Source organism: Mirounga leonina, unplaced genomic scaffold, assembly GCF_011800145.1.
Source record: "Mirounga leonina isolate KUSES-001 unplaced genomic scaffold, KU_Mleo_1.0 Mir_114, whole genome shotgun sequence".
Classification (NCBI taxonomy): Eukaryota; Metazoa; Chordata; class Mammalia; order Carnivora; family Phocidae; genus Mirounga; species Mirounga leonina.
Window position 1 is genome coordinate 16874086 of NW_023270265.1, and position 25812 is coordinate 16899897.

The window sequence follows — 25812 nt, forward strand, 5'->3', positions numbered from 1 at the left end:
TTGTGCTTGTTTTTTCTGACAACTGTATATTCATATTCCAAACCATTTCTCCACTGGGATTTTTATATTATTCTTTTTTTAAAGATTTATTTATTTTAGAGAGAGTGAGTGCATAGGGGGGAGGGGAAGAAGGAGAGCAGGGGAGAGAATCTAAAGCAAACTCCCCGCTGAGCAAGGAACCTGAGGCAGGGCTTGATCTCACAGCCTGAACTGAAATCAAGAGTAGGACATTTAACCGACTGAGCTACCCAGGCACCTCTGGGATTTTTATATTATTCTTATGTATCTTTATGAACTCTTTAGATATTCTAAGTATTATTTGTTATAATATGATGATGGTAATATTATTCTATCCAAGTCTGGTTCTTTGTATTTTAACACCATGAAGCCTCTGATCATACAAAAGTTTTTAGTTTTTGTGTGTGTGTGTGTGTGTGTGTTTTATGGCTTCTGAATTTCCTTATTTAGAAAGACAACTGTGTTAAATTATAGAAGATATATGAATATATATGTGATTAAATATTTCAAAAAACAAAGCCAAAGTCAAAATTTCACTTCATCATACCAATAAAAACATTCTTCTCAAAGATAACAACTTTTGGACTTTTATTTTACCAGCTCTTTTTGAATATACAGGACATATATGTACAAATAAAAACAGCTTCATTTTTTAAAATATAAATTAGACCACAATATGTAGATTTTCTGCAACTTGCTTTTTTAACTTGAACAAGGTATCATGGGGATATTTCTATGGTTCTATATAGAGTTCTACCTCATTCTTTTTACTTCCTACATAGTGTTCTATAGTAACTATTTCCATATTGACAGACATTTACGTTCTTCAAATATTTCACTAATACAAACCATACTACAGTGAACATCCTTACAAGTGAGAAGTTCTCCAGGATAGAGGTACACAGACTATTTTTCTTAAATGTGTGATTTGTTGAGTGTTTCCTCTTTGATGGTCAAAAGGAATAAACTACTTCTGCATGATCTACCACACTAACTACATTTGATGGCTCTTTCTTCGTTATGCATTTTCTTATGTTGTTTAAGGGCTGAACTCTGGGGAAAAGCCTTCCCACACACATTACATTCATAAGGTTTTTCTCCAGTATGGATTCTCTGATGTTCAACAAGGCCAGAGCTATGCCTGAAGGATTTCCCACATTTCTTACAGTAATAGGGCTTTTCTCCAGTATGAATTCTCTGATGTCCAATAAGGGTTGAGCTCTTCGTAAAGACTTTCCCACAGTCGTTACATTGATAGGGTTTATTTCCACTATGAGTTTTCTGATGTCCAGCAAAGGATGAGCTATACCTAAAAGATTTTCCACATTTACTGCAGTGATAGGGTTTCTCTCCTGTATGCATTCTTTGATGACTAACGAGAGTTGAGCTCTTCCTAAAGGTTTTTCCACATTCATTACACCGATATGGTTTTTCACCAGTATGGATTTTCAAATGTTCCAACACAGTTGAGTTATCCCTAAAAGTTTTCCCACATACATTACATTCAAAAGGCTTCTCTCCACTATGTATTCTCTCATGACGAGTAAGGGCTACATTCTGAGCAAAGGCTTTCCCACAGTCATTACATTTGTAGGGTTTCTGACCAGTATGAATTCTCTGATGACGTAAAAGGATAGAGTTCTTTCCAAAAGCTTTTCCACATTCATTACATTTATGAGGTTTCTCTCTAGAATGAATTTTCTGATGATTAACAAATGTTGAGTACTTCTTAAGGAATTTCCCACATTCAATACATCTATAAGGCTGCTTGCCTGTGTGAATTTTACGATGATTTAAAAGAGATGAACTGCTCATAAAGGCTATGCCACATTCATTACATTTATGGGGTTTCTCACCAGTATGATTTCTCTGGTGGCTAATAAAGGAGGAATTATATTTGAAGACTTTCCCACATTCCTCACATTTATAATGTGTCTTCTCTGTGGAACTTCTGCCCTCCCAGTCCAGGCCTCTTTCCATCACGTCACTTTTTGTTTGCTCTCCCAGATCAGATCCTTCAGAAGTATGTTGCTTTAGGGGGGACATCTTTGTTTCAAACCAGTACTCCTGGACTGAAAAATTTTTTTTTAATTCAAACATTCTCTATGTTGAAATACTGAAAGTTGAGAGCTGCACAGGATAAGAATTTTCTATTCTACACAACTAAGGGTTATGTAAAATTAATTCATCCCACTTGTGATTCGTGTTAAGAAAAGATGGCAAGAATAAAGACAAAAGTCTAGAGAAATGGAATGAAGTTATATAATAAACACTGTATTTAAAGAATGCAAGGAGCATCTAAGAAGTTGGCAAGTTAGGAAGGTAACACAGAAAACACATCTCCCCCCAAAAATAGATGAGAATGTGAGAATAAACACAAATTTGGAGAGAAAACCAAATATCCCAAAGCAAACCATGATTGCTAGGGCAGATTCCTATAGGGTGGTACATTTGAGAACACCTTAATGTCTCCAAAAACTTAAGAATAACATTTCTCTGAGAATTTAACAGAGAACCAATACTTAGTGTCTCAGAGAAAAAAATAGACAAAATATTTAAGGAACCAAAACAGTTCTCAGGCCAAAAAATTGTACTGTAATCTATGTTTTTTAACATATCTTAAAAAGAACATACCAATCAAATTGTGATCTTTTTTACAAAGTACACACCTATGACCCAACAGAAAATAGGTAAGACGATTATGACAAGTAGATTCTCAAAAACTAATGGAGCCAAATTTATGATAAAACAATCACTGATCAATTCTTTTACTGAATGAATTTTTCTTATATACACACATATACATTTACATTCATATATTTTATTATTTATATTTATTAGCCAGGGGAGAGATTCCATACATCTGATACTAGAGCTAAGACTTATTTTTTTTTTAGGAAAACTCAAGTTGAAAATGAAGCCTGTGAGAAACAGCCCAGATCCTTCAAATGGTATATCCCCCTTTGATGGGATATACATTTAATGTGTAATGATTAAACTAGAGAAAACTTTAAGATACTGATTGTAAAGGAAGGTGGAGGCAAATTAGTCATATGAAGAGAAACGCAAGCATATGGACACTTGTTCTATAACAAAGGTAGCTTGCAGAGCACTGAGGAAGACTACACTGGCACTTGTGAGGTGTGGAGGGGGTGGTTAAACATGAACCCTACCTCTTCCCATGCACAAAAATCAATTCTAAGAGGACAATAAATCTAAAAATAAAAGACAAACAATAAAACTTCTAGGAGTTGGGGCGCCTGGGTGGCTCAGATGGTTAAACGTCTGCCTTCGGCTCAGGTCATGATCCCAGGGTCCTGGGATCAAGCCCCACATCGGGCTCCTGACTCAGCGGGGAGCTTGCTTCTCCCTCTCCCTTTGCCTCTCCCCCTGCTCATGCTCTCTATCTCTGTGTCTCAGATGAATAAATAACATCTTTAATAAAAAAAAAAAAAAACTTCTAGGAGTTAACACAGAAGAATGTTTTCATGAATGTGGGGAAAGGAAAGATTTATTTAAAAGGACACAAAAAGCACTGACAAGAAAGGGAAAGACTGATAAACTAGAGATTATTAAAATTAAGAACTTCTATTCATCAAAAGACCATTAATAGTCAAAAGCAAACCACAGAGAGAACGGTGATACCGCATATTTAATCAACAAAGGGCTCTCTGAATTGATAATTCATAAAAGATGATATATAATGGCCAATTAACATTTGAAAATGTCCTCAACCTCATTATATATAAGGGATAAGGATATTAAAACCACATTGAGATACATAACACACCCAAAGAATGCCTAACTTCAAAAGACTGGCATTACTGTGTGAGTACTCTCACACAGATGGTAGAAATATAAATGGCACAAACCTTTCAAAAACTATTTGGCATTATGTACTAAAGTTGAACATATGCATATCCCATAAAATAAAAATTCCACTCCTTAGGTATATGTCCAAAAGAAACGTATCCACACATGAACCAAAAGATAACCTATAAGAATGTTCATAGCAACTCTAACAGTCAAAAGCTGGAAATATCCCAAATATCCATCCACATATATGAGATAAGCTATGGAATAGCCATACAATGAATAAAATACTCCAGCAGTGGTTTTCCAAGCATGGTCCCCAGCCCAACAGCATCAGCATCAGCATCACCTGGGAACTTGCTAGAAATTTTCAGTTCACACTCCAAACCTACTGAATAAAAAACTCTGAGGGTGGGATCTAGTAATTGAACTTAAGCATGCTTTCTGATGCACATTAAAGTTTTAAGAATCACTGATCCACAGCAAGGACAATGAATTAAAGTGGCCAAATAAACTTTAGTGTTAGTTTAGGGGCGTGGAGGGAGGATGGCTAATTATTGGGAGGGATCAACATGTGATTTAGTAGTATTGCCAATGTTCTTTTCTTTGACCTAAGTGCTGGTTACATAGTAGTGGCTTTAAAAACACTTAATTCAGACTGGATATATATATTTATCAACTTTTCTATATATATATTAAATTTTTAAAAGGCTTTAAGAAAGAAAAAAAGGAAGGGTAGCTTATGAGTCTCTTAATACTTGATCAGAGAAATCAAAACACAAATTGCAAAATATCTAATAATCATGAAAACCATATCAGAATCTATTGAATACAACCAAAACACTGCACAAAAGTTTAAAGCTCTAAATATTTATATTACATAAACAAGAATGAAAATCAATGAATTTAAGTAAACAATTAAGAAGGTTAGAAAAAGTAAATAAACCTAAGAAAACAAAAGGGAAAAGGAATTAAATATTAAAAAACAAAAAATAATAATACATAAATACATCTAAGAGCTCTTTTAAAAAGCAGAAGAGTTGGGGCGCCTGGGTGGCTCAGTCAGTTGAGCAACTGCCTTCGGCTCAGCTCGTGATCCCGGAGTCCTGGGATCGAGCCCCATGTTGGGCTCCCTGCTCAGTGGAGAGCCTGCTTCTCCCTCTCCCTCTGCCTGCCTCTCTGCCTACTTGTGCTCTCTCTCTCTGTGTCAAATAAATAAATAAAATCTTAAAAAAATAAAAAATAAAAAGCAGAAGAATTAATAAATCTTAAAAAGACAAATAAATAATGTAAGAAATCAGTAGAAAGTAACCATAAATGTAGAGGATATTACAAAAAGAATCAGAGGGGTACCCGGCTGGCTCAGGTGGAAGAACACACGACTCTTGATCTCAGGATCATGAGTTTGAGCCCCGCACTGAGTGTAGAGATTACTTAAAAAGATAAACTTTTGGGCGCCTGGGTGGCTCAGATGGCTAAGCGTCTGCCTTCGGCTCAGGTCATGATCCCAGGGTCTGGGATCGAGTCCCGCATCGGGCTCTCTGCTCCTTGGGAGCCTGCTTCTCCCTCTGCCTCTCTCTCTCTGTCTCTCATGAATAAATAAATAAAAATCTTTAAAAAAAAAAAAAAAAAGATAAACTTTTAAAAAATAAATAAATAAAAATCAAAAAGAATCATAAAGGCAGGGTACCTGGGTGGCTCAGTCAGTTAAGCATCTGCCTTTGGCTCAGGCCGTGATTCCAGGGTCCTGGGATCAAGTCTCATGTTGGGCTCCCTGCTCACTGGGGAGTCTGTTTCTCCCTCTCCTCTACCCCTCCCCCCCAGCCAGGGCTTCCCCCTCCCCCGCTCCTCAAATAAATAAATTAAATTTAAAAAGAAAAACAAATCATAAAGGCTACTTTGTTCAAAACTATAGAGATAATTTGAGAACCTGAATTACTGGATATTTTTAGTAAATTGTAAATTATCAAAACTGTTTTGAGAGAGAGCAAAAATCTACTTGGACAAGCTACCATAAAAGAGAGATTATCATCAAATAACTACCCCCTAATTCCTCTCCCCTGCTCCCTGCCATTAAAAATAAGTAAAAACCGGGGCACTTGACTGGCTCAGTTGGTTAAGCATCTGCCTTCGGCTCAGGTTGTGATCTCAGGGTCCTGGGATCGAGCCCCACATTGGGCTCCCTGCTCAGTGGGAAGCCTGCATCTCCTTCTCCCTCTGCCTGCATCTCCCCCTGCTTGTGTTCTCTCTCTCTGTCAAATAAATAAATAAAATATTTAATAAATAAAAAATAAAAAAATAAGTAAAAACAAAACAAGGGCCAAACTTTCAGGGAACCAGCTATCATGTGAATTAAACTATACCAGATGATGAAAATAGGAAAGATCCAAAAAAATTTTTAAGAGGTATTACAAAACTGAAATCAAAACCTAATGAAAATGGCCTGACAAAAAAGAAAAATGTAAATAAACTTTTTATAAATATCAGTGCAAAAACTTACATAAAAGGTTAGCAAACAGAATCATTTACTGTCATAACCAAGACGGTTCTATTAAGAATGCAAAGTCGTTAAGATAACTGAAGATAAAATTTACCATATTAACAGATCAAAAGGGAAAAGAAAGATACCCTCTCCACACAGGCTGAAAAGGCATTTGATAAAATTCAATGCCCGTGCTTACTTTAAAAAAAGTAATTTCTTAATGAAAGTGAATTAAATACTTCCTTTACATAATAACATTTATGTATCCCAACCCAATAACCAGCTAAATGGGAGAATCCTAGACACAATCCCATTAAAGACACAAAAAGACAAGCATATCCATTTTGTATTGTTGACAATACAAAAAAAGTCAATATAAAATTTTTAAAAAATCCATCCTCAACTACACTCCTAATAAGAGGAATGCAAATTAAAATTACAATAAAAGTTTTTAGCTATCAGATTGGCAATTATCAAAAAGTATAAGACACTGTTGACAAGGTATGATCAGACTGGCACTCATATGTTGTCAATAGGAGTATAAATGTATGGATACTAGTATTATCCACTAAATTTTAAAATATACTTACCCTTTCATGTATAAATTCTTGTTCTAGAATTTATCTTATATATTTACTTGTACTTGAGAGAATTGATATGTGTATCAATAATCACTGCATCACTGTTCATAGCTACTATGTCCAATAGGGAACTGATTACTTAAGTTACAATATAGCCATAAAATGGAACACTATACAACCATTAAAAAATAAAACAGCACTCTAAATGATGTAGCTATGTGAAATGATTTCCAAGATATGACAAAAGCAAGACACAGAATAGTGTACTACCATGTACTTAAAAAAAAAAAAAAGGAATACATGTATATTCTTGCAAAGCATACATTATACCTGGAAATTTCCACAAGAAATTTATATAAAGATGCCTCTGAGGAGAGGAACTGGATGATTAAGAAAGGTATATGAAGGGCACCTGGGTGGCTCAGTTGGTTAAGCGACTGCCTTCGGCTCAGGTCATGATCCTGGAGTCCCGGGATCAAGTCCCGCATCAGGCTCCCTGCTCAGCGAGGAGCCTGCTTCTCCCTCTGACCCTCCCCACTCTCATGTACTCTCTCTCATTCTCGCTCTCTCAAATAAATAAATAAATCTTTAAAAAAAAAGAACGGTATATGAAGGCTGCATACCATTTGAACCATCTGAATTTTATACCATACACATTTCTAAAAACCAATAGAGTGGAATATGCAAAAAAGGAGGGGGAAGTGTGAAACGTGGAATTATTGTGGAATCTTTGCATAAAGATGTATTACCTTCCAAATGGATGGAAGAAATATCAAAGGAAACACTGCTAGCTTTTACTACATCTAAATTCTAAACATCTTATATCAAAAAATACCAAAATTAAAACAGAAAGAACAAAGAATAAGGAAGGCTGAGTTACTGTTGTTACCCTATAAAGAATCTACAAAGGGGTGCCTGGATGACTCAGTCAGTTAAGCATCTGCCTTGGGCTCAGGTCATGATTTCAGGGTCCTGGGGTCAGCCCGGGAGTCAGGCTTCCTGCTCAGCGGGGAGTCCTCTTCTCCCTCTCCCTCTGCCCTTCTGCCCTCTGCCCCCTGCTAATGCACACACTCTCTCTCTCTCTCAAATGAATAAATAAAATCTTTTTGGAAAGGGGCGCCTGGGTGGCTCAGTCGTTAAGCGTCTGCCTTCGGCTCAGGTCATGATCCCGGGGCCTGGGATCGAGTCCCACATCGGGCTCCTTGCTCAGCACAGAGCCTGCCTCTCCCTCTGCCTGCCTGCCACTCCCCCTGCTTATGCTCTCTCTCTCTCTCTCTCTGTGTCAAATGAATAGATAAAATCTTTAAAAAAAAAAATCTTTTTGGAAAAAAAGAATCTACACAATAATTTAGGGGAAAATTTAGTTAAACGTAGTAAGAACAAAAAGAATTACTGAAAAGCATTAAAAAACAAAACAAAGCCAAAAACCTAGGTTAAACAAATTATGTATCCTTGGTATTTTCCATGAAATACAGTTATAAAAGTTTCTCTGAGGATGATATAGGCAAAATGACAGAGTTTTTTAAAAAAGGAATATTGGCAGGATAAATATTTTAGGTGAGAGAAACATCCATGTTCAAAGATTTTGAAATGAATTATGACACGAAGAAAGTGACATACAGAAATTTATGCAAAGTATATGTAAAAAAAAAAATGAGAGTCAAGAGTAAAGCATAACAGAAGAGAAATTTAAAAAGACTACAGGGAAGAAAATGCTTCCCCATCAGTTTGTTTGCCAAAAATAGTAATTATCTGATAGGAAACTATGCTTACACTTGGAATCTGCCACTGTCACTATATGATTAGAGATAATGGATATTAAAACTAGAAAGGGATATACAGTCATTTACGAAGCTAACCATGACAGAATTTGAAAGGAATTGAGAATGCAACAGAAGACAGAAACAAAGTATAGCCTGACAAGTGCCTGAAAATGGGGAGGGGGAAAAAACACATAAAGAGACTGAGGATTTCAGAGCAAGAGGTCATGCATGGGCCTGAGGCCCTCGAGAAGGGAGCAGCTCTCCATAGGAATGAAGAGAAAAATGGCAAGTCATTTGACACGACAATGACATTAAAAAGAGGAAACTTGTGTCAAGTGCCCCAGCCCTGCTGCCCAGACATGGGCCCTCTAAGATGAGCCTTCTGACCAAGAACCCCTCCTCACCATTCAATGTATTCAGCTGCTGCTTGAAATGGCTCCCACCTCACTCACCAGAGCAAGTATCTGATGGAATCTGTTGTACTTCCATCCATGGCTCTGCCCCTTGCTCCAACTGGGTGATTAGTTTGGGTTTGGAAGAGAGAAGTCCTATTAGTACAGAAAGAAAAGGAATGTGACTGTGGTGATGAGCAAAAGCAGCTATCCCAGACCTCAATCTCAGGGTGGCCTATAGGGTGGTATCAGGATGTCCAAATCATGTAGTTATAGACATGTACATGGAAAAATTTAGAGAACTGGGCTAGACTGCACACAAAGCTACCATCTTAAACTCTGTATGGCTCTTTCTGAGGGACAGAATGAGCATTAACTCCAGCCTCTAAGTCCATGTTAAAAACAAACAAACAAAACCTCCCATTTAAGATTTTTAAATACCCTATATACCCTGTGAAAACCCACAGTTGCCCAGGAAATCAATTTTGAGTTAAAAAGACATCCTTACGGGGTACCTGGGTGGCTCAGTTGGTTCAGAGTCCGCCTTCAGCTCAGGTCATGATCCTGGGGTCCTAGGATCAAGCCCCCTGTCAGGATCCCTGCTCAGTAGGGAGTCTGCTTCTCCCTCTCCCTCTGCCCCTCTCCTCTGCTCGAGTGCACCCTCATGTTCTCTCTCTCTCTCAAATAAATAAAATCTTAAAAAAAAAAAAAAAAGACACCCTTACCCACAGACACCAGATTCCCGTAGTTTTCCAGCATCACATCCCTGTACAGGGCTTGCTGAGTGGCATCCAGGTGTTTCCATTCAAACTGGGTAAAGGCCACAGCTACATCCCCAAATGTCAGTGATCCCTGCAAAATCAAACCCAATTCTGCTCATCCAGGAACTGTTTACACCCTTGACCCTGAAGTAGAGAACCAGGCAGTCCTCACTAGAAAAGGAAAATAACACATTCAAGGCCAGCTTCTGATATTTCAGATTGTTTATGCAGAGGGAAGTGGAACACAGTTAATGAAAGGATCAAGGGGGAAAATATATGACAGGCTCAGAAATCAGACTTGCTACACAGGAACAAAAAATTAAAAGATAAGAAGCTGGAAAATCCAGCCAGGGATAAAGGGAGGTCATGGCCCCTCATCTGAACCACACTGCCTTCCTCGTGCCCTTCCAACACACCTATCATGCTCCCTCCTCTGCGCGTGGCATTTGCTCATCTCTCACTTTGTAGGTCTTTACTTAAATGTCACCTCATCAGAAAGTTCTTCTCTTTTCTCTTTTCCCATCCTCTACCACCGTCTATCCCATGACCCACTTCACTTTCTTCACAGGATTTCTCACTTCCTGGCAAGATTAGATTTATTGTTGGTATCATCTATGTGAGCTCCGGGAGGTTAGGGACCAGTTGGGTCACTGCTGTCTCACCAGCCTAACATACTGCCTGGCACATTTCGGAAGTGTTCAAGGATTTGTCAATTAACAAATGAACTAAAACTCAAAAAGACATGCAAAGTGATACTGGCTTCATCCTAGAATTTACTGGGAAATAATATATATTTGTCAATAGCCTTTCACAGCAATAGCAACTTAATATGTACCAGGCACAGTGCTAAGCCCCAGGCTATACATCACCTCTCTGAATTTCTACCATGACTATTCATAAAGTAAATCTATTTTATCATTAAGGGTAGTAAAGCTCAGAGAGTTGAAAGAACCTGTTCAAAGTCACCAGGCTGGTTGACTACAGTATAAAAAGGAACTATAAAAAATGGTAATGCGACAATGGAGCAAACTGGAAGAAATGGCTACGACAAATTAAAAGGAAAAAAATGGGTAAACCTAAAAAATACATATGTGAAAGTGTTTCAAATGAAATAATTTGACTTGTTAGTGTGATAGGAATACAGGTAACCTTTAATTTTTAAAATTTTCTGTACTCTTGGGGCGCCTGGGTGGCTCAGTCGTTAAGCGTCTGCCTTCAGCTCAGGTCATGATCCCGGGGTCCTGGGATCGAGCCCCACATCTGGCTCCCTGCACCGCAGGAAGCCTGCTTCTCCCTCTCCCATTCCCCCTGCTTGTGTTCCCTCTCTTGCTGTGTCTCTGTCAAATAAATAAAATCTTTAAAAAAAATTTTTTTTTAATAAATAAATAAAATTTTCTGTACTCTTAATTTGTGTAATACTCATATATTACTTCCTGTCAAAATGCTAATTACTTCCCGTCAACTTTTCAAAATCCTTCAAAACCCAGTTTTCTCCAGGATAAAAACAAACTCCAGCCTGGCATTCTAGACCCCAAATGTTTCCAAATTTGTCTGGAACCAGTTTGTTCCTGGTTTAGATGTGATGGCTTCACTCATGTCCTAGCCTTCCCCTAGTCATCCCATCTTCTGCGATTATGCAAGCTTCATTTAATCTTCAGGAAGAACTAAAAGGATTACCACCACCACCACCACCACCCATCCACCCTTTAGACTCCGACCCTGAACATCAAAGGCACTACCATCACTGTATCATTCACTGACACTTCAGCCTCTGTCGTTATATGATAAATGAGTCTGTTTTTCATCTTCTGTGAGTTGGCAACCCCTTTCAGGCAACAGCTATACTTTACTACAAAGTACTCTTCAGCTTCTAGCACTCTAGAAAGCATGGGTAGCAAAAATCGATTTAGTGAACAACTCTGTAATGGGTAGAGAGGAAATGAAGGGACAACAGTGGGGAGAGGGCTCCTTTCTCTGTAAAGCTGCACCAATCCAGGATAGGCTCAGGCAACCTAATTTGGTCCATACACGGCAGAGCATCTTCCAGGCAAGAAGCATAAACCCGACTTCACTTTGAAACAGTGGCCATTTCTCGGGAAAAGCTGAAATCAAACTTGCCTGGATTTGGGGTCTTGGTAGTCTTGGGGCCATCTGTCTCCTGACCTGTTCTCCCAGGCAAGGGCAAAGAATCCTGAATAAGCCAATCTGGGAAAAAAGAAAGGAAATATGAGGAAGTCCCTCCATGTCCTAAACTAGCTAGAACTTGCTCTCTGCAAGCTGGACAAGACCAGTCCTCCACCCTCCCCACTCCCCACAAAGGTGGGTGGACACGTGAAGGTGGTTAAGGTCAGGGCCGGCTGCCTGGAATCTGGCCCGGCAGCAAGGCCAAGCTCTGGGTGTGAGTCAGTCAGGCACCTTCGCCAACACGGGTGGAAAGTCTCGTAGGTGACTCAATCTCTGGGCCTCAGCGCAAGCCTTTAAACTTTCGGTCAGGCGCCATATTCGGGCGGTCACTCGACAGGGCACCGCTCCTCGGGGTGGGGCCCCGGCCACATTTGCCTGTCCCCTCCTCAGCCGGCTCCTTCCAAGGCCGGCTCCCTGAGGAAAAGAGGGGTGCACCAGGTCTCAGGGCCCCAGCCCGGCGGCAGCGTTCCAGGACCAAGTTGGGCGGGCTGGGCCGCGAGGCTCAGTGCGCGGAAAAACTGCGACCACCCACGGCGGTACTGGCCGCGCAAATGCGCGAGCTTCCAGGAGCCTCGCTCTACGCACGCCGAGGCGGGCAAGGCCGGAAACGGAAGCGGCCGCGGGGGCCTCTGGGAAATGTAGTCTGGGATTCCGTCCAGGGTCTCAGTGTCTCCATCCTGTGCCTTTCTAGGTATCACTTGGGGTGCTTTGGAAAGCAGTGGGGCCTTGGTCCCAGCTTCAGAGATTCTGGAGTAATGCTCTGGGTAGTCCTGGCATCGGGATTTTTTTAACCTCCCACGTGATTCTAATATGCAGCCAAGACTGGCACCCAATGCTAGAAACATGCAAATCTATGAGACATGTTTTATGTTACTTTGGGACAGCTCTTTATGATTGATTCGTTTGCTTATTTGTTTCCAAGCAATCCCATTTTGATTTTAAGCAAAGAAAAAGCATGTTAGAAAAGTAGAACACCCAAAACACTAAAAATTTCCTATTTGCTGACATAGAAGATGGAACAAGATTGAATCCATTTTTTTAAATGTGTTATTTTCTAGCAAAAAAAAAAAAAAAAAAAAAAGTACTACTTATAAACTCCAGGAATTGGATAGCTTAGTAAGGAAAGTGTATCTCTTTTTTTCAATTAGGACTTTTTATTTGGAAGACTATTTCTCAGAACGGGGCATTTATTTGCCAAATTAACAATGATTAACCAGTGCCCTGCTAAATGCCACTCACTATTCTAGATGCTAAGGACAGAGCACTTGATAAGGACTCCCTCCTTAACCAGACTTTGGTCAGGATCCTCTGAATCCTCTTCCATAAGACCTTGTGTTTGGCGTAGTAAGTCCAATTTTATCGAAGAATCCTCCTAAGCCAGTTCATCAAGAATTCCCCCACCCAGGGGGGCCTGGGTGGCTCAGTCAGTTAAGCGTCTACCTTCGGATGGGGTCATGGTGCCAGAGTCCTAAGGGACCCCGCGTCGGGGTCCCTGCTCAGTGCGGAGCCTGCTTCTCCCTCTCCCTCTGTCCCTCGGCTTGTGCTCACTCTATCTCAAGTAAATAAAGTCTTTAAAAAGAAAAAAAAAAGAATTCCCCCACCCTTGGAATCCAATCAAGCTCCTCCTCCCCCACCCTTGATATCTAACCAAATTCCTATTCTGCCCTCCCCCTATCTTGATACCTAACCGATTTCTTCATAGTCCTTTTCCATTTATTCCCTCACCCTGTCAGTTGGCTATAAATCCCCACTTGTCCCTCTTGTACTGGGAGTTCCAAACTCTCTTCCATATTGCAATGCAATAAAGTCTTGAATAGTCTTCTTTGCAAGTTTCAAAAGGTGTCAGTATAATTTCTCTTTAACACAGTGAACCAAACAAATAATGTCTGTCCCCTCAAAGATCTTACATTCAAATGGACATTTGGAAGAGAGAGATTCAACAAAATCAGGGTAAAGAAGTGAGAAGAGGATTCTTACTTAATCTAGAGCTGTAAGGACTGGCCCCTTTGATAAGAGATCATATGTGCAGAAGTCTTTAGGAAGTGAGGTAACAAAAAGGGGTATATCTGTGGGAAGTTAGTTTCAGGCAGATAAAACAGCAGATGCAAAGCCCCTACAGAGTGTACTTGGTTTATTTGAGGAACAGTAAAATGTCAAGGGGTTAGAACACCAAAGACAGGTAAAGGCTAGATCATATTTGTGATGATTAATTTTACATGTCAACTTGATTGGGCTAAGGGACACCCAGATAGCTGGTAAAACATTAATTCTGGATGTGTCTGTGAGAATGTTTCCAGAAAACATTACCATTTGCATCAGTAGACTGAGTAAAGAAGATCTACCTTTACCAATATGGACAGGCATCATCCAATCCATTGAGAGTCCAGTTGAACAAAAATGTGGAGGAAGGATGAATTCTCTCTCTTTCTTCTTGAGCTGAGACATCCATCTTCTCTTGTCCTCAGACATCGGAGCTTCTGGTTCTTAGGCCTTCAGATTCTGGGACTTCCTCCAGCACACCACCCCTCCCTTCTCAGGCCTTCAGCCATTGGCTCCCCTGGTTCTCAGGCCTTCTGACACAGACTGAATTATACCTGCTTGCAGATGGCAGATCATGGGACTTCTCAGCCTCTATAAACAAATGAGCCAATTAATTAATTAATTAATTAATTACACATATACTATCATTCTGTTTCTCTGGAAGACCATGACTAATACAATATTGGTCCATTTAGTCCACTGCAAGGACACTGGCTCTTACTTTGAATGAGATAAGAAGCCATCAGAATGTGGGGAATTACAATCCTCATTCATTGTTGGTGGAATGATAAAATGGTGTGGCCACTTTGGAAAACAGTTTAGCAGTTCCTCAAAACTTTAAACATGGAGTTATCATATCACTCGGTGATACCATTCCCAGGTACCTACCAAAGAGAAATGAGAAATACATCTACACAAAAACTTGTACATAAGAGTCCATACCAGTGTTGCTCATAAGAGTCAAAAGTCCATCAACTGGCAAATGAATAAAAAAGTATGGTATATCCAAACAGTGGGATATTTGGCAATAAAAGGAAAGTATTGATATATGCTACATAATTGATAAACTTTGAAAACAATACTAAGCAAAAAAAAGATAGTCACAGTCGTTAAGCCTCTGCCTTCGGCTCAGGTCATGGTCCAGGGTCCTGGGATTGAGCCCCACATCAGGCTCCCTGCTCCAAGAAAAGCCTGCTTCTCCCTCTCCCATTCCCCTTGCTTGTGTTCCTTCTCTTGCTTTGTCTCTCTCTGTCAAATAAATAAATAAAATCTTAAAAAAAAAAATCTATAGCAACTAGCAACAATTCACAATAACTAGCCCAGGAAGCCAGCCTGCTTGTAGACTGACTTGTAAGAAATCAAAACATCATCTCTAGCCATCAGCCCAAGCAGCCAAACTATTAACCAGCCCCTAAGAGTCAGACGTTAATAACTGACAGTATCCCTTAGTTTTGTCCCCACTTCCAATCAGAGAATGCCAAATATACTCCCCTAACTAACCATATAGGACGCCCTCTTCTACTTAGCTACCTCCAGTTTCCCTTCCCAATGGCCTGCAATCAGGGCATACCCAAAGCCTTCCGTTTTTTCCACTCTGAAGCTTTACCACTCCACTGCCTTTGAGTCTCTGCCAAAATGCAAGGGATGGTAGCTACCTTGCTACAGCATGCTTTGAATAAATAGCCTTTGCTTATTCCCATTTGGTTAGTCTTCATTTTTTCCACAAATTCTTTTATATCTAATATCCAGTCCAAATCTGAATATCTCTAAGTGTCCCATAGATTTCTTTTATACCTTATTTGTTTGACTCAAAGGGGAACACTTCAATCAGGCCTGGACCCTCTTTGGAAGTTTCTTGCTCCCTGGCAGACAAGTTGTCCGAGGCCTACACTATGCTTTGCCACAAACCAGCCACTTCTCCAAAGAGCCCTGGCTTTTTCAGTTTCCTGCCATCTTTTGGATTTACCTACAAACTGGAGCTTGTGAAGGAGCCTATGGAGCCTTAGCCCAGTTTCAAAGGTGTTCTCAGCTTCCTGCTGAGGAGTCCACTCAGAGTGGAGTTCTCTTCTTTGGGGACTGTGTTATGTGGTGGTAGTTTCTGTGTTCTGGGTTCCAGGATTCTCACTATTTTGGAACAGCTGCTGAAGCCCCACGGTGCTTTGACCTCACCTCTTCTGGTTGTGGGGGTACCCTGACTTTGGCTTTGTTGAAGATACTGTCCAGTGGGATGTTTCTCCTGCTATCCTAGGGACTCAGTCCATTTTTATGAGTGACTTGGAGAAATTCAAAAACTCTGCTGCTCCTGTTTCTTCCTCTCCCTGCACTGTTTCCCCCTGTTTGTGTGCTCACTCTCTCTCTCTGTCAAATAAATAAATAAAATCTTTAAAAAATTAATTTAAAAAAAAATTCTGCTGCTATAAGGATCTCACCCTGCTTCTCATTTTTTTTTTTAACAGATAAGGAAGGTTTAGAGAGGCCAAATAATGTGGTCTCGGTGTGTTCACATACAAAAAAGTTAATAATCTCTGCTCCCCTACTTCCCAGGACTATTGTGAGAAATAAATGAGATAAAAAAAATGAAAAGTCAGAGATACAAGGACACAACAGGGCACAAAGGCAGACATTCCTGGAGCAGGTCAAACATCCTCCCACAGCTCCTCTGTCTCCAAGGGCATGCTGCTAGCAATCGCCACCCCCTAAATGTCAAAACAGGTAAATTAACTTTTACAGGGCACTGTGATGCAGGCCTTCCGCGCCTTATTTCCTGCAGTTCTCATGACAGCCTGAGAGGGGCAGCTTTCACAAGCCTCATTTTACAGAGGAGGAAATCAGCACTTAGTGACATTGATAAACCTGCCCATGGTGTCTTGTTTTCTGGTAGCGGAGCCTGTATTTACACCCAAGCAATCTCACTCCACGGCCCCTGCTTTAGCAATCTCATTCCACGGCCCCTGCCTTAGCAATCTCATTCCACCACTCCTGCCTTTAGCTGCTCTTGGTGCCTGAAGCAGAGAAGGTGTGGGTTTTCATGGAAGATGAGGGAAAGGCAGAGGACAGAGAAGGTGAGCCAGGAGGAGTTGGTAACTGAGCTGTTGAGAAGCTCTGTGCAGCTATTCTCAGTATCCTCTTTCTCTGAGGTAGGTGGCTAAGCCGAAGGCCGGGCTAGCTTACCAGATTGTAATTACCCACTTAGAGTCTTTTAAGGCATTCTTGGAAACATGTCACTCTTCTAGGGTTTCCAGATAAAATACAGGATGCCCAGCAACATTTGAATTTCAGACAAACATTACAAGGGACACACATCTCCTAAAAAAAAAAAAAAAAAAAAAGTCATTCGTTGTGTATCTGAAATTCTAATTGAGCTTGGCATTTTCATTTTCATCTAATTGAACTGGACATTTTCATTTGCTAAATCCGGCAACCCAACCCTGCCCGCTCCACACAGATCTTTTTTCTTTTACATTTCTATCATCCTAATACAACATCTAAATGGAACCTTTTTTTGGTTTTAAAGATTTCTAGATCTTTAGGGATACTCTATGATACATTTAACCTTGGATTGGGGTATGCTCCTTAAGTTAGCTACTCATTAGTATCCCTTAGTTGGCTGTGCCCGGTATCTTAGAGAAAGTCAACAGATACAGTCTGAAGAAAGGTGGGAAGTACAGCAACAACAATCAGGATGGAGAGGCTGATGGGGGAGAAGAGAGGATTCATAAAGCTGAAAACCGCTAAAACCCTCCCTCCCAGTGCTGGTGGAGCCATGTGGAGAAACAGCATTTTATGTGATGAGGTACATAGAATATAGTTGCTGAACGCTTCTGAATGAGTGAGTGCAGGAATCATGCTGAGGTGCATCTAGCAGCGTGTACATATAATGATGAGTTTCCACAGCCCTGGGGCCATCTCCCCCTCCCCCCTCCCTCCTTAGCAGGCAGCACCAAGAGCCCTTTATTACTGGGCAGGATTAACTTCCCTCCTTGCCCCTCCCTGCTTGCCTGGAGGCACTCGACCAATTCGCTTCTTTTCTCTGGGCCATGATTCCCAGTCTGAAAAGAGGGCTGGATGAAACCCCCCTCATCACCCTCTTCATTTCTATGATTATACATCATTTGAGCACACCCTGGGGACAGTTTGGGAAACAGACGTGGAGATATTCTTAGAACTCACAGGGGATCTGGACAGAGGGAGCTCTGTGATCCCCTGCTCCAGTCAGGAGCCAGCCTGGCTGGGGAAAGGGCTCAAATCCACATGGAAGCCCTGACCTCCCTTTTCCAGCTCCAACAGTGATTTCTCCAGCTTTCCTAGGAGTCCACTGTGACCGGACCTGCATCTGCCACCATCTTAATTGGCCTGCTATTTCTATGTTGGATTGATTCCCCCAGCAGGCTGGACTGGGAGGCAGAGCCCACGGGGTCCAACAAAAGTTCCTTTCTTCATCTCTGTTCTGGCCTGTTGCATCTCTGATCCCCTGAAAAGATGAGGTGACAGATAAATGTGCTATAGTGAAAGTGCTTCCAATGCAATACCTAAGGTAATGAGTTTCAATCCTGACTCTGCCATTTACCAACAGCAGAATCTTGCGCAAGTCATGGCCCCTTTCTCTCTCATCCTCTATGCCTTCAATTTAAGACAAGTGAGGAATAACCCCTATTCCCCAGTGCTTTAACAGGCAAGGATGAACGTTGGGCCCGAAGCTCAGTACAGGGCATCCAGGAGGAAATCTGTAAATCGAAGTCCCTCCACCTTTCTTTCTGTGTGTCTCCCAAGGGCTTTCCAGCTGAGGTCTAAAGACTGAGGTGCTCCCTGTCTGGTGCTCCTCCAGGTCCCAAGACCACAACAGGCAGAAAATGTAGACCCCAGATGGAGACCTCACAAGCTTCCTCCCAGAGCACCTGGCTCTCGCAACATGGAGAGCATCCTGGAAAGGAGGGCTTAGCAGGGCCTCAATGGCCTCGGGGGCCACATCATTACTGCCTTTCTCTGGGGTCCGGGTTGGAATCAGCTAAGGAGAGATGGCAAAAGGGTACTGGATAGGGGTGGGGCAAGACTAAAATAAGATAGAGGGAAAAAAGCACTGTTAGATCATCCACACAGCAGATCATTTACCTTGGAAAACAGATACAAACATTCCTATAAGCCTCAGTCCCGCTATTTAGGCAAAAGGCTCCTTACCATACTGTGAGTCCCCCAAATAGGGCTCAAGAAGGAATACTACTAACAACTCTACATTCATAAATGTGACAACTTGGAAGCAATGAACCTATTCCCTGAAAACCATAACCTACCCCGCCCAAAAATAGACAATCTGAATAGTTACAGAACTATTAAAGAAACTGAACTTGTAATTTAAGATAAAATCTCCAGGTTTACATTGTTTCACTGGAGAATTCTATCAAACATTTTTTTTTTAAGATTTTATTTATTTATTTGACAGAGAGATAGAGAGAGAGCACAAGTAGGCAAAGAAGCAGGCAGATGGAGAGGGAGAAGCAGGCTCCCCGCAGAGCAGGGAGCCCGATGCGGGACTCGATCCCAGGACCCTGGGATCATGACCTGAGCTGAAGGCAGCCGCTTAACCGACTGAGCCACCCAGGCGCCCCTATCAAACATTTAAAGAAGAACTAACATAAAATTTTATACTATCTATTCCAAAAAATAAGAGGAAACATTTCCCAGCTTATTTTATGAGGCCATCATTACTCTGATAACCCAAACCAGGGTGAATCAAAACAAAACAAAACAAAACAAAAACTACAGAGCAATATCTCATTAATTTAGATGTAAAAATCCTCAAGAAAATATTATCAAATCAAATCCAGCAATGTATAAAAAGGATTATATACCTCAGCCAAGTGGAATTTATTCCACATATACAACCAATATTGGTTCAATATTTGAAAACCCATTAGTATAATCTACCATATCAATACTAAAGAAGAAAAATACTAAGATCATTAAATTGATATAAGAAAAAGCATTTCAGGGGCACCTGGGTGGCTCAATCAGTTAAACATCTGCCTTTGCCTCAGGTCATGATCCAGAGTCCTGGGATTGAGCTCCCCATCCCTCCAGCTCCCTGCTCAGCGGGGAGTCTGCTTCTTCCTCTCCCTCTGCCCCTCCCCCCACTCATGCATGCACATGAGACTATCTCTCTCTCAAATAAAGAAAATCTTTTTTTAAAAAAAGGAAAGAAAAGAAAAGGCATTTCATAAAATCCAACAACTATTCATGATAACAACACTCAGCAAACTATGAATAGAAAGGAATTCCTCAAATTGATAAAGACCTAAAGTAACACCAAACTTAATGTTAAGATCAAATGCCTTCTCCCTAAGACAGTAACAAACAAGGATGTCTGCTCTCATCATCTTATGCATCATAGTACCGGAAATGCTAGCTAGTGCAATAGGTCAGAAAAAACATAAAGGGGATACAGATTGGAAATAAAGAAGGAAAATGATCTCTAATTATAGATGATATTATTCTCTATGTGAACAATGTCAAAAAAGCATTTAAAAAAGAAAGCCCTCCGATAACCACTAAGTTCAGCAAGATCACTGGGTCCAAGATCAACATAAAAATTAATCAATTTTCTATATACTAAATAATAAACATGTGAAAACTGAAAATAAAAAACAATATCATTTATGATCTTTCCTAAGAAAATTACTTAAGTATATACTTAACAAAACATCTACAGAATCTATATCCTGAAAATTACAAAATCTAAGATACTGCCATTAGAAGAAACTAGGTGAAGGATACAGGGACCTCCATTTTTTCCAACTTCCTGTGAATCTATAATTATTTCAAAATAAAAAGTTTTTAAAATATATGAACTGAAAAAAATTTGAGAATTATAATGTACTCTCTCATGGACAATAATGGGTGAGAGTGTAAGCACATGCTGTGTATGAATATGGTTGTGTGGGAACATGCTTGTGAAGGGGTACAGATTGTATTTATGTATATAGTTTGTGTGAATGAGTATGGGGTATATGTTTGTAGGCAGGTTGATCACTGTCAGCAGAATGCCATTCAGCATACATCCCAAGGTCTCAGCACCACCCTGGGAGGAAATTCTCCAGGGATCATTCTCCCGGGATTCTAAACTGTGCAGAACACAACGTGAATATTTTTGTCCCCATAACAACCCCTGCTGAGGCCTCTCAACTCATCCCTACAAACACCTCCTGACATTTTCTAAGAACAATGCACCACATTTCAGTGATAATTATCTTCAACCATATAGAACCCTGGAAAGTTCCTGGAACAGTTTAACCCCTTTTGCCTTCCTGGAGGTTTCCTTGAAAAGGGCTGTGATTACTGGGTCCCTTTCATAAATGAGAAAACCAAGTCTTGAAGGGGAAAATTACATGGAAACACAGGATAATTATAAAGGGAGTCAACTGTGAAAAACATGTGCTTTGGAATATTTTTTAAAAACCCAAAATCTGGATTTGAATCCATACTCTACCCTTATTATGAGATTGGAAAACATATTATGAGACACTAAATATGCTTCTTGAAACTTTTAAAATGTAAAACCTGTAAAATGGGGTCACACTACCTATCTCTCAGTAAAGTGTATGGAAAAAATACGTAAGATAAAGGTATGGTATTTGGCATATATATGCTAATATTTGCTTAATTTGTTAAAAGACATAGACAGAACCAGGATTTTCTCTGGTATCTGGGCAGGCTGCCATTCTTGTCTTTCCTCTTGCTCACCACATTAAGAACATGTTCTTCCAAGTGGGCCTTTTCCTGTTCCAAGCAATCAGCAGAATCTGAGAACAACTGTTGCCCTGTTAGTCAGGATATAAGTCTCAGGTCTGTCCCCATATCCTTCTGTTAACCATCTGACCCTACCTCTCTCCCTAGAACTTTAGGCTGGACTTCTAGATGGTTCCATCCACACCAATCCTACCCCAGGGGTGGATTTTTAGAGGAAAAAAAGCACTGCCCTGACAAGAGGCAATATCTTGGCTTAACAGGATTTGCCAATAACAAGTTGAGTGACTTCAGGAAAATTCCATTTTGTCTTAGTTTTCTACATCTATAAAATGGTGATAGTGTCAGAAAGATAAAGTTCTTCATTGCACATTATAAAAGTCAAAATAATCCAGGTAACATATAGTCTTAGGTTCTTGGAAAGTAGGAATTCAGAGTCATAAATGATACATTTCAATGCTCTAATTGGTTTTTATATGAAAGCACAATAGATGGTTTACATACTCCAAATAGCATTACTTCCAACTGCAGGCCTTTCTCAGATGGCTGCCATGTTCTTTACAGGATTGGAGATCAGCTTTTGCTGTTGAAGTAATATTTGAGAACCTCTGGATGGACAGAAAAAAAGTTCAGCACTTTGGTAGGTGATGTCAGAAATACTGTGGACAGCAGATTCATGGGCTAGCATCTATAGAGAGAGTCCATCTAAAGTCCATTTTGATAACTGCAAGTTGACTATATAATATAAACTCTGTAAAATTTGTTGACATTTTATCATTTTTAATAGGATTTTTGTGACTTTTTCATGTTTTTTAAAAAAACAGTTATTTTCTGCTTTGGGGGTCTACTATTCTATATTTACCTACTAAATCAGGCTTAACTGTATTTTTCTGATTTTCCATATCCCAAGCAGATTTTTGCTGGCTTGATTTTTTTTTTTTCTGTAAGAGGTGTGTCAAAATACCCAAGGTTTATAGTAATTTGTCAATTTCTCCCATTCTAAACATTTTTCATTTATAGATTTTGAACACAGGATATTGAAATCTAATGGTGACTTTTCCATTAGATTGGTGGGGAAAAACACCTAATTGCAGTGGATTCAAGAGAATGGGAATTGGAAACATCTCTTAAAGACAATTTTTTAAGGAGTTTTGCAATAAAGAGAATCAGAGAAATGGGGTAGTAGCTTGAGAAATGGGATGAAGGACAAAGGGATATTTTATAGAAGATACTACAGCATATTCATTAGTATGTTGATGATTCGGTATGGAATGAAAAACTGGTAATACAGAAGAGAGAAGAATGCCCTCATGTGTGAGAAAGGGGATACAATTCAGGGTGCAAATGGAGAATTGTCTTAAATAGGAACTGAGGCTGTTCATTCAGAATGGGAAGTAGAGCATACAGATTCCAGTGGAGAAAGGTGGGCAGATGGACTTGTAGGACAGTATAGTTCTCTTAGTTCTCTTTTCTCATAGAAAGCAAAGTCATCAGCTGTGAGTGAAATGGGAGAGAGTTGTCAGAGGCTTGAAGAATGAGGAGAAGCTGTGAAATTGTTAAAAGAATGTATGGACTAAGCAAATGTAGTAGGATAGCTGGGCAGCATTAAAGGCCCACTTGACCTTAGTGGTCATAAATTGAAAGTGAGACCAATCATCATGGCCATGTGTTTCTCTCAGGCCACATCTACTACACAAGTGCAAGCACAGAACAGGCAGAGAATTGGATTCAACCAGGTTTGGTGTTTTATCGGCAGAATATAACCAAGTGAGACATGGGCAAGAGAGTTGACAGTATATGCAAAGGACTAACCATAGTGATGAGCCATGGCCTCTAAATTGGATGAGGAGGTAACTGAGAACATCAGAAAGTGAGAGTCAGGGCACGAGTGACAGAATCAATGGATCAGGGAATATTTAGGAGAGCACTAGGGCCCTGATACTTTGTGTTCCCCAGACAAAAGGTAGGAAAGCAACTCAGAGGAGGAGCCTCTCCAAACATGGTAGGTCACCCAAATGTGTCCCTGTCCTAATCCGAAGAAACTGAATGTTACCTCATACAGCAAAAGGGACTTTGTGAATGTGATTAAAGATCATGATGTAGGGAAATTATCCTGGATTATCCAGGTGGGCCTGATGTAAGTCCTCACATCAGTCCATAGAAGAACACAAGAAGACTCAGTGCAAGAGAAGGTAATGTGATGACAGAAGCAGAGATTGGAGTCAAGCACTTTGAAGATGGAAGAAGAAGCCACTGCCAAGGAATAGAGGCTATCAAATGTACTTTGAGAAAGACAAGGAAACAAATCCTCTAAGCCTGCAGAAGGAACCAGCTGCTCTGATGCCTTGACTTTTTCCCAGTGAAACTGATTTCAGACTTCTGACCTCCAGAACTGTAGGAAAAGAAATTTGTGGGGTTTTTTTGTTTTTTGTTTTGTTTTGGTTTTTGTCACTAGGTTTGTGGTAATTTATTACAGCAGCATTTGGAAGCTAATACACTAACGAAGGGGGAAGATACAGAGGAGAGGTCCAGGCAACAGTTAACTCCCAAAATAAATCTGAAGGGAAGGTCCTGGGGAGAGTTGGGAGTGGCCTTGTGCCCCTCAGGAAGGGGTGAAGGTAATGAAGGTGCAGCCTGGGAGAATTTTGTTGCTCTCCCCTTGAAGGCTGTAATAATTAAAAGGGTCTCAAGGGGGCAGGGTTTGTTTCTAGGGTAAATTTATTGGTTTTTTTTAAAGATTTTATTTATTTATTTGACAGAGAGAGAGAGAACAAGGAGGCAGAGAAGCAGGCAGAGGGAGAAGGAGAAGCTTAGCAGGGAGCCTGATGCCGAACTCAATCCCAGGATCCTGGGATCATGACCTGAGCTGAAGGCAGAGGCTTAACCAACTGAAACCACCCAGGCGCCCCTTCTCTGGTAAATTTATGATACACAGTAAGTACTATTGTATTTTTAAAAGCAAACTGTAGGCCCATATATATGGCATGACCCCATGTTGTTTAAAAAGTATGTGTGTGCATAAATAGTTGCCTGTGTACATTTAAGAAAGAGTTCTGAATGTCGAGAGACTGATTACTTCATCTCAGTATCTTTGCTCCAATAACCCCTATTTAAAACTGCAAAGCAGCGGTGCCTGGGTGGCTCAGTCGGTTAACCGTCTGCCTCCGGCTCAGGTCATGATCCCAGGGTCCTGGGATGGAATCCCAGATCAGGCTCTCTGCTCAGTGGGAAGCCTGCGTCTCCCTCTGCCTGCTGCTCCTCCTGCTTGTGCTCTAATAAATAAAATCTTAAATAAAACTGCAAAGCAATCTCAACACACACCAACACCCCTTAATCCTCCAACTCGGCTCTACTTTTTCTGTAACACGTATCACTTTATAACACACTATACCATTTATGTATAAACAAGTATTGCTTCTTTGTCCCACTAAAATTTAATATCCAGGGCGCCTGGGTGGCTCAGTCGTTAAGCGTCTGCCTTCGGCTCAGGTCATGATCCCAGAGTCCTGGGATCCAGCCCGAATGGGACACATTTGGGTGACACATTTGCTTCTCCCTCTCCCTCTCCCCCTGCTTGTGTTCCCTCTCTCGCTGTGTCTCTGTCAAATAAATAAAATCTTAAAAATAAATAAATAAATAAATAAATAAATAAATAAATAAATAAAAATTTAACATCCACAGTGATTTTTAAGTTCCTGGAACATAGCAGGCCCTCATGTTTGCCAAATGCATGAATTTTGGAGCCGAATTGGTGATGCTGAGTAGCATATATTCGTTTAAGGCAAAGACAAAATTAGAGCTGATATTTACGTTCTTTTCACGCCAGTAGGACTTCAGCAAAATAAAAAAACCCTTTAATGGGTATTCCTAAAATAATTCTTACGCGTTTGTTTAACAACAGCAACAAAAAAAAGTAAGGGAACTTGAACAAATTAGCCTCTAACCTCAAAGAACAGCGAACAAGCAGACGCCGGCGTAAAGCAACAACCCTCGGCGTCACAGCCCGCCAAGTCCGGACCAGCGCCGGAAGCGTGCGTCGGA

General features: G+C 40.5%; 1 protein-coding gene across 10 annotated transcripts in view; it reads right to left on the minus strand.

Moving 5' to 3' along the window:
- Positions 1 to 582: 582 nt before the first annotated feature.
- The window catches only part of ZNF485 (zinc finger protein 485), a 33503-nt gene continuing 8273 nt past the window's right edge, over positions 583 to 25812 (minus strand). The window contains exons 1-9 of one of the 10 annotated variants that reach the window (XM_035024238.1): positions 25716 to 25787; positions 22276 to 22379; positions 17206 to 17340; positions 14756 to 14918; positions 14337 to 14625; positions 11929 to 12015; positions 9775 to 9901; positions 9110 to 9205; positions 583 to 2090 (exon numbers count right to left, since the gene is read on the minus strand). In XM_035024238.1, coding sequence (XP_034880129.1) covers positions 1009 to 2090; positions 9110 to 9205; positions 9775 to 9901; positions 11929 to 11961 — 1338 coding nt within the window. In that variant the 5' untranslated portion in view covers positions 11962 to 12015; positions 14337 to 14625; positions 14756 to 14918; ... (1 more) ...; positions 22276 to 22379; positions 25716 to 25787 and the 3' untranslated portion in view covers positions 583 to 1008. Of the gene's footprint in view, positions 2091 to 9109; positions 9206 to 9557; positions 9622 to 9774; positions 9902 to 11928; positions 12016 to 12225; positions 12895 to 14336; positions 14626 to 14755; positions 14919 to 17205; positions 17341 to 22275; positions 22380 to 25715; positions 25800 to 25812 lie in introns of those variants that run through there. The other 9 variants (XM_035024255.1, XM_035024230.1, XM_035024264.1 and 6 more) reach the window with 9 other exon arrangements.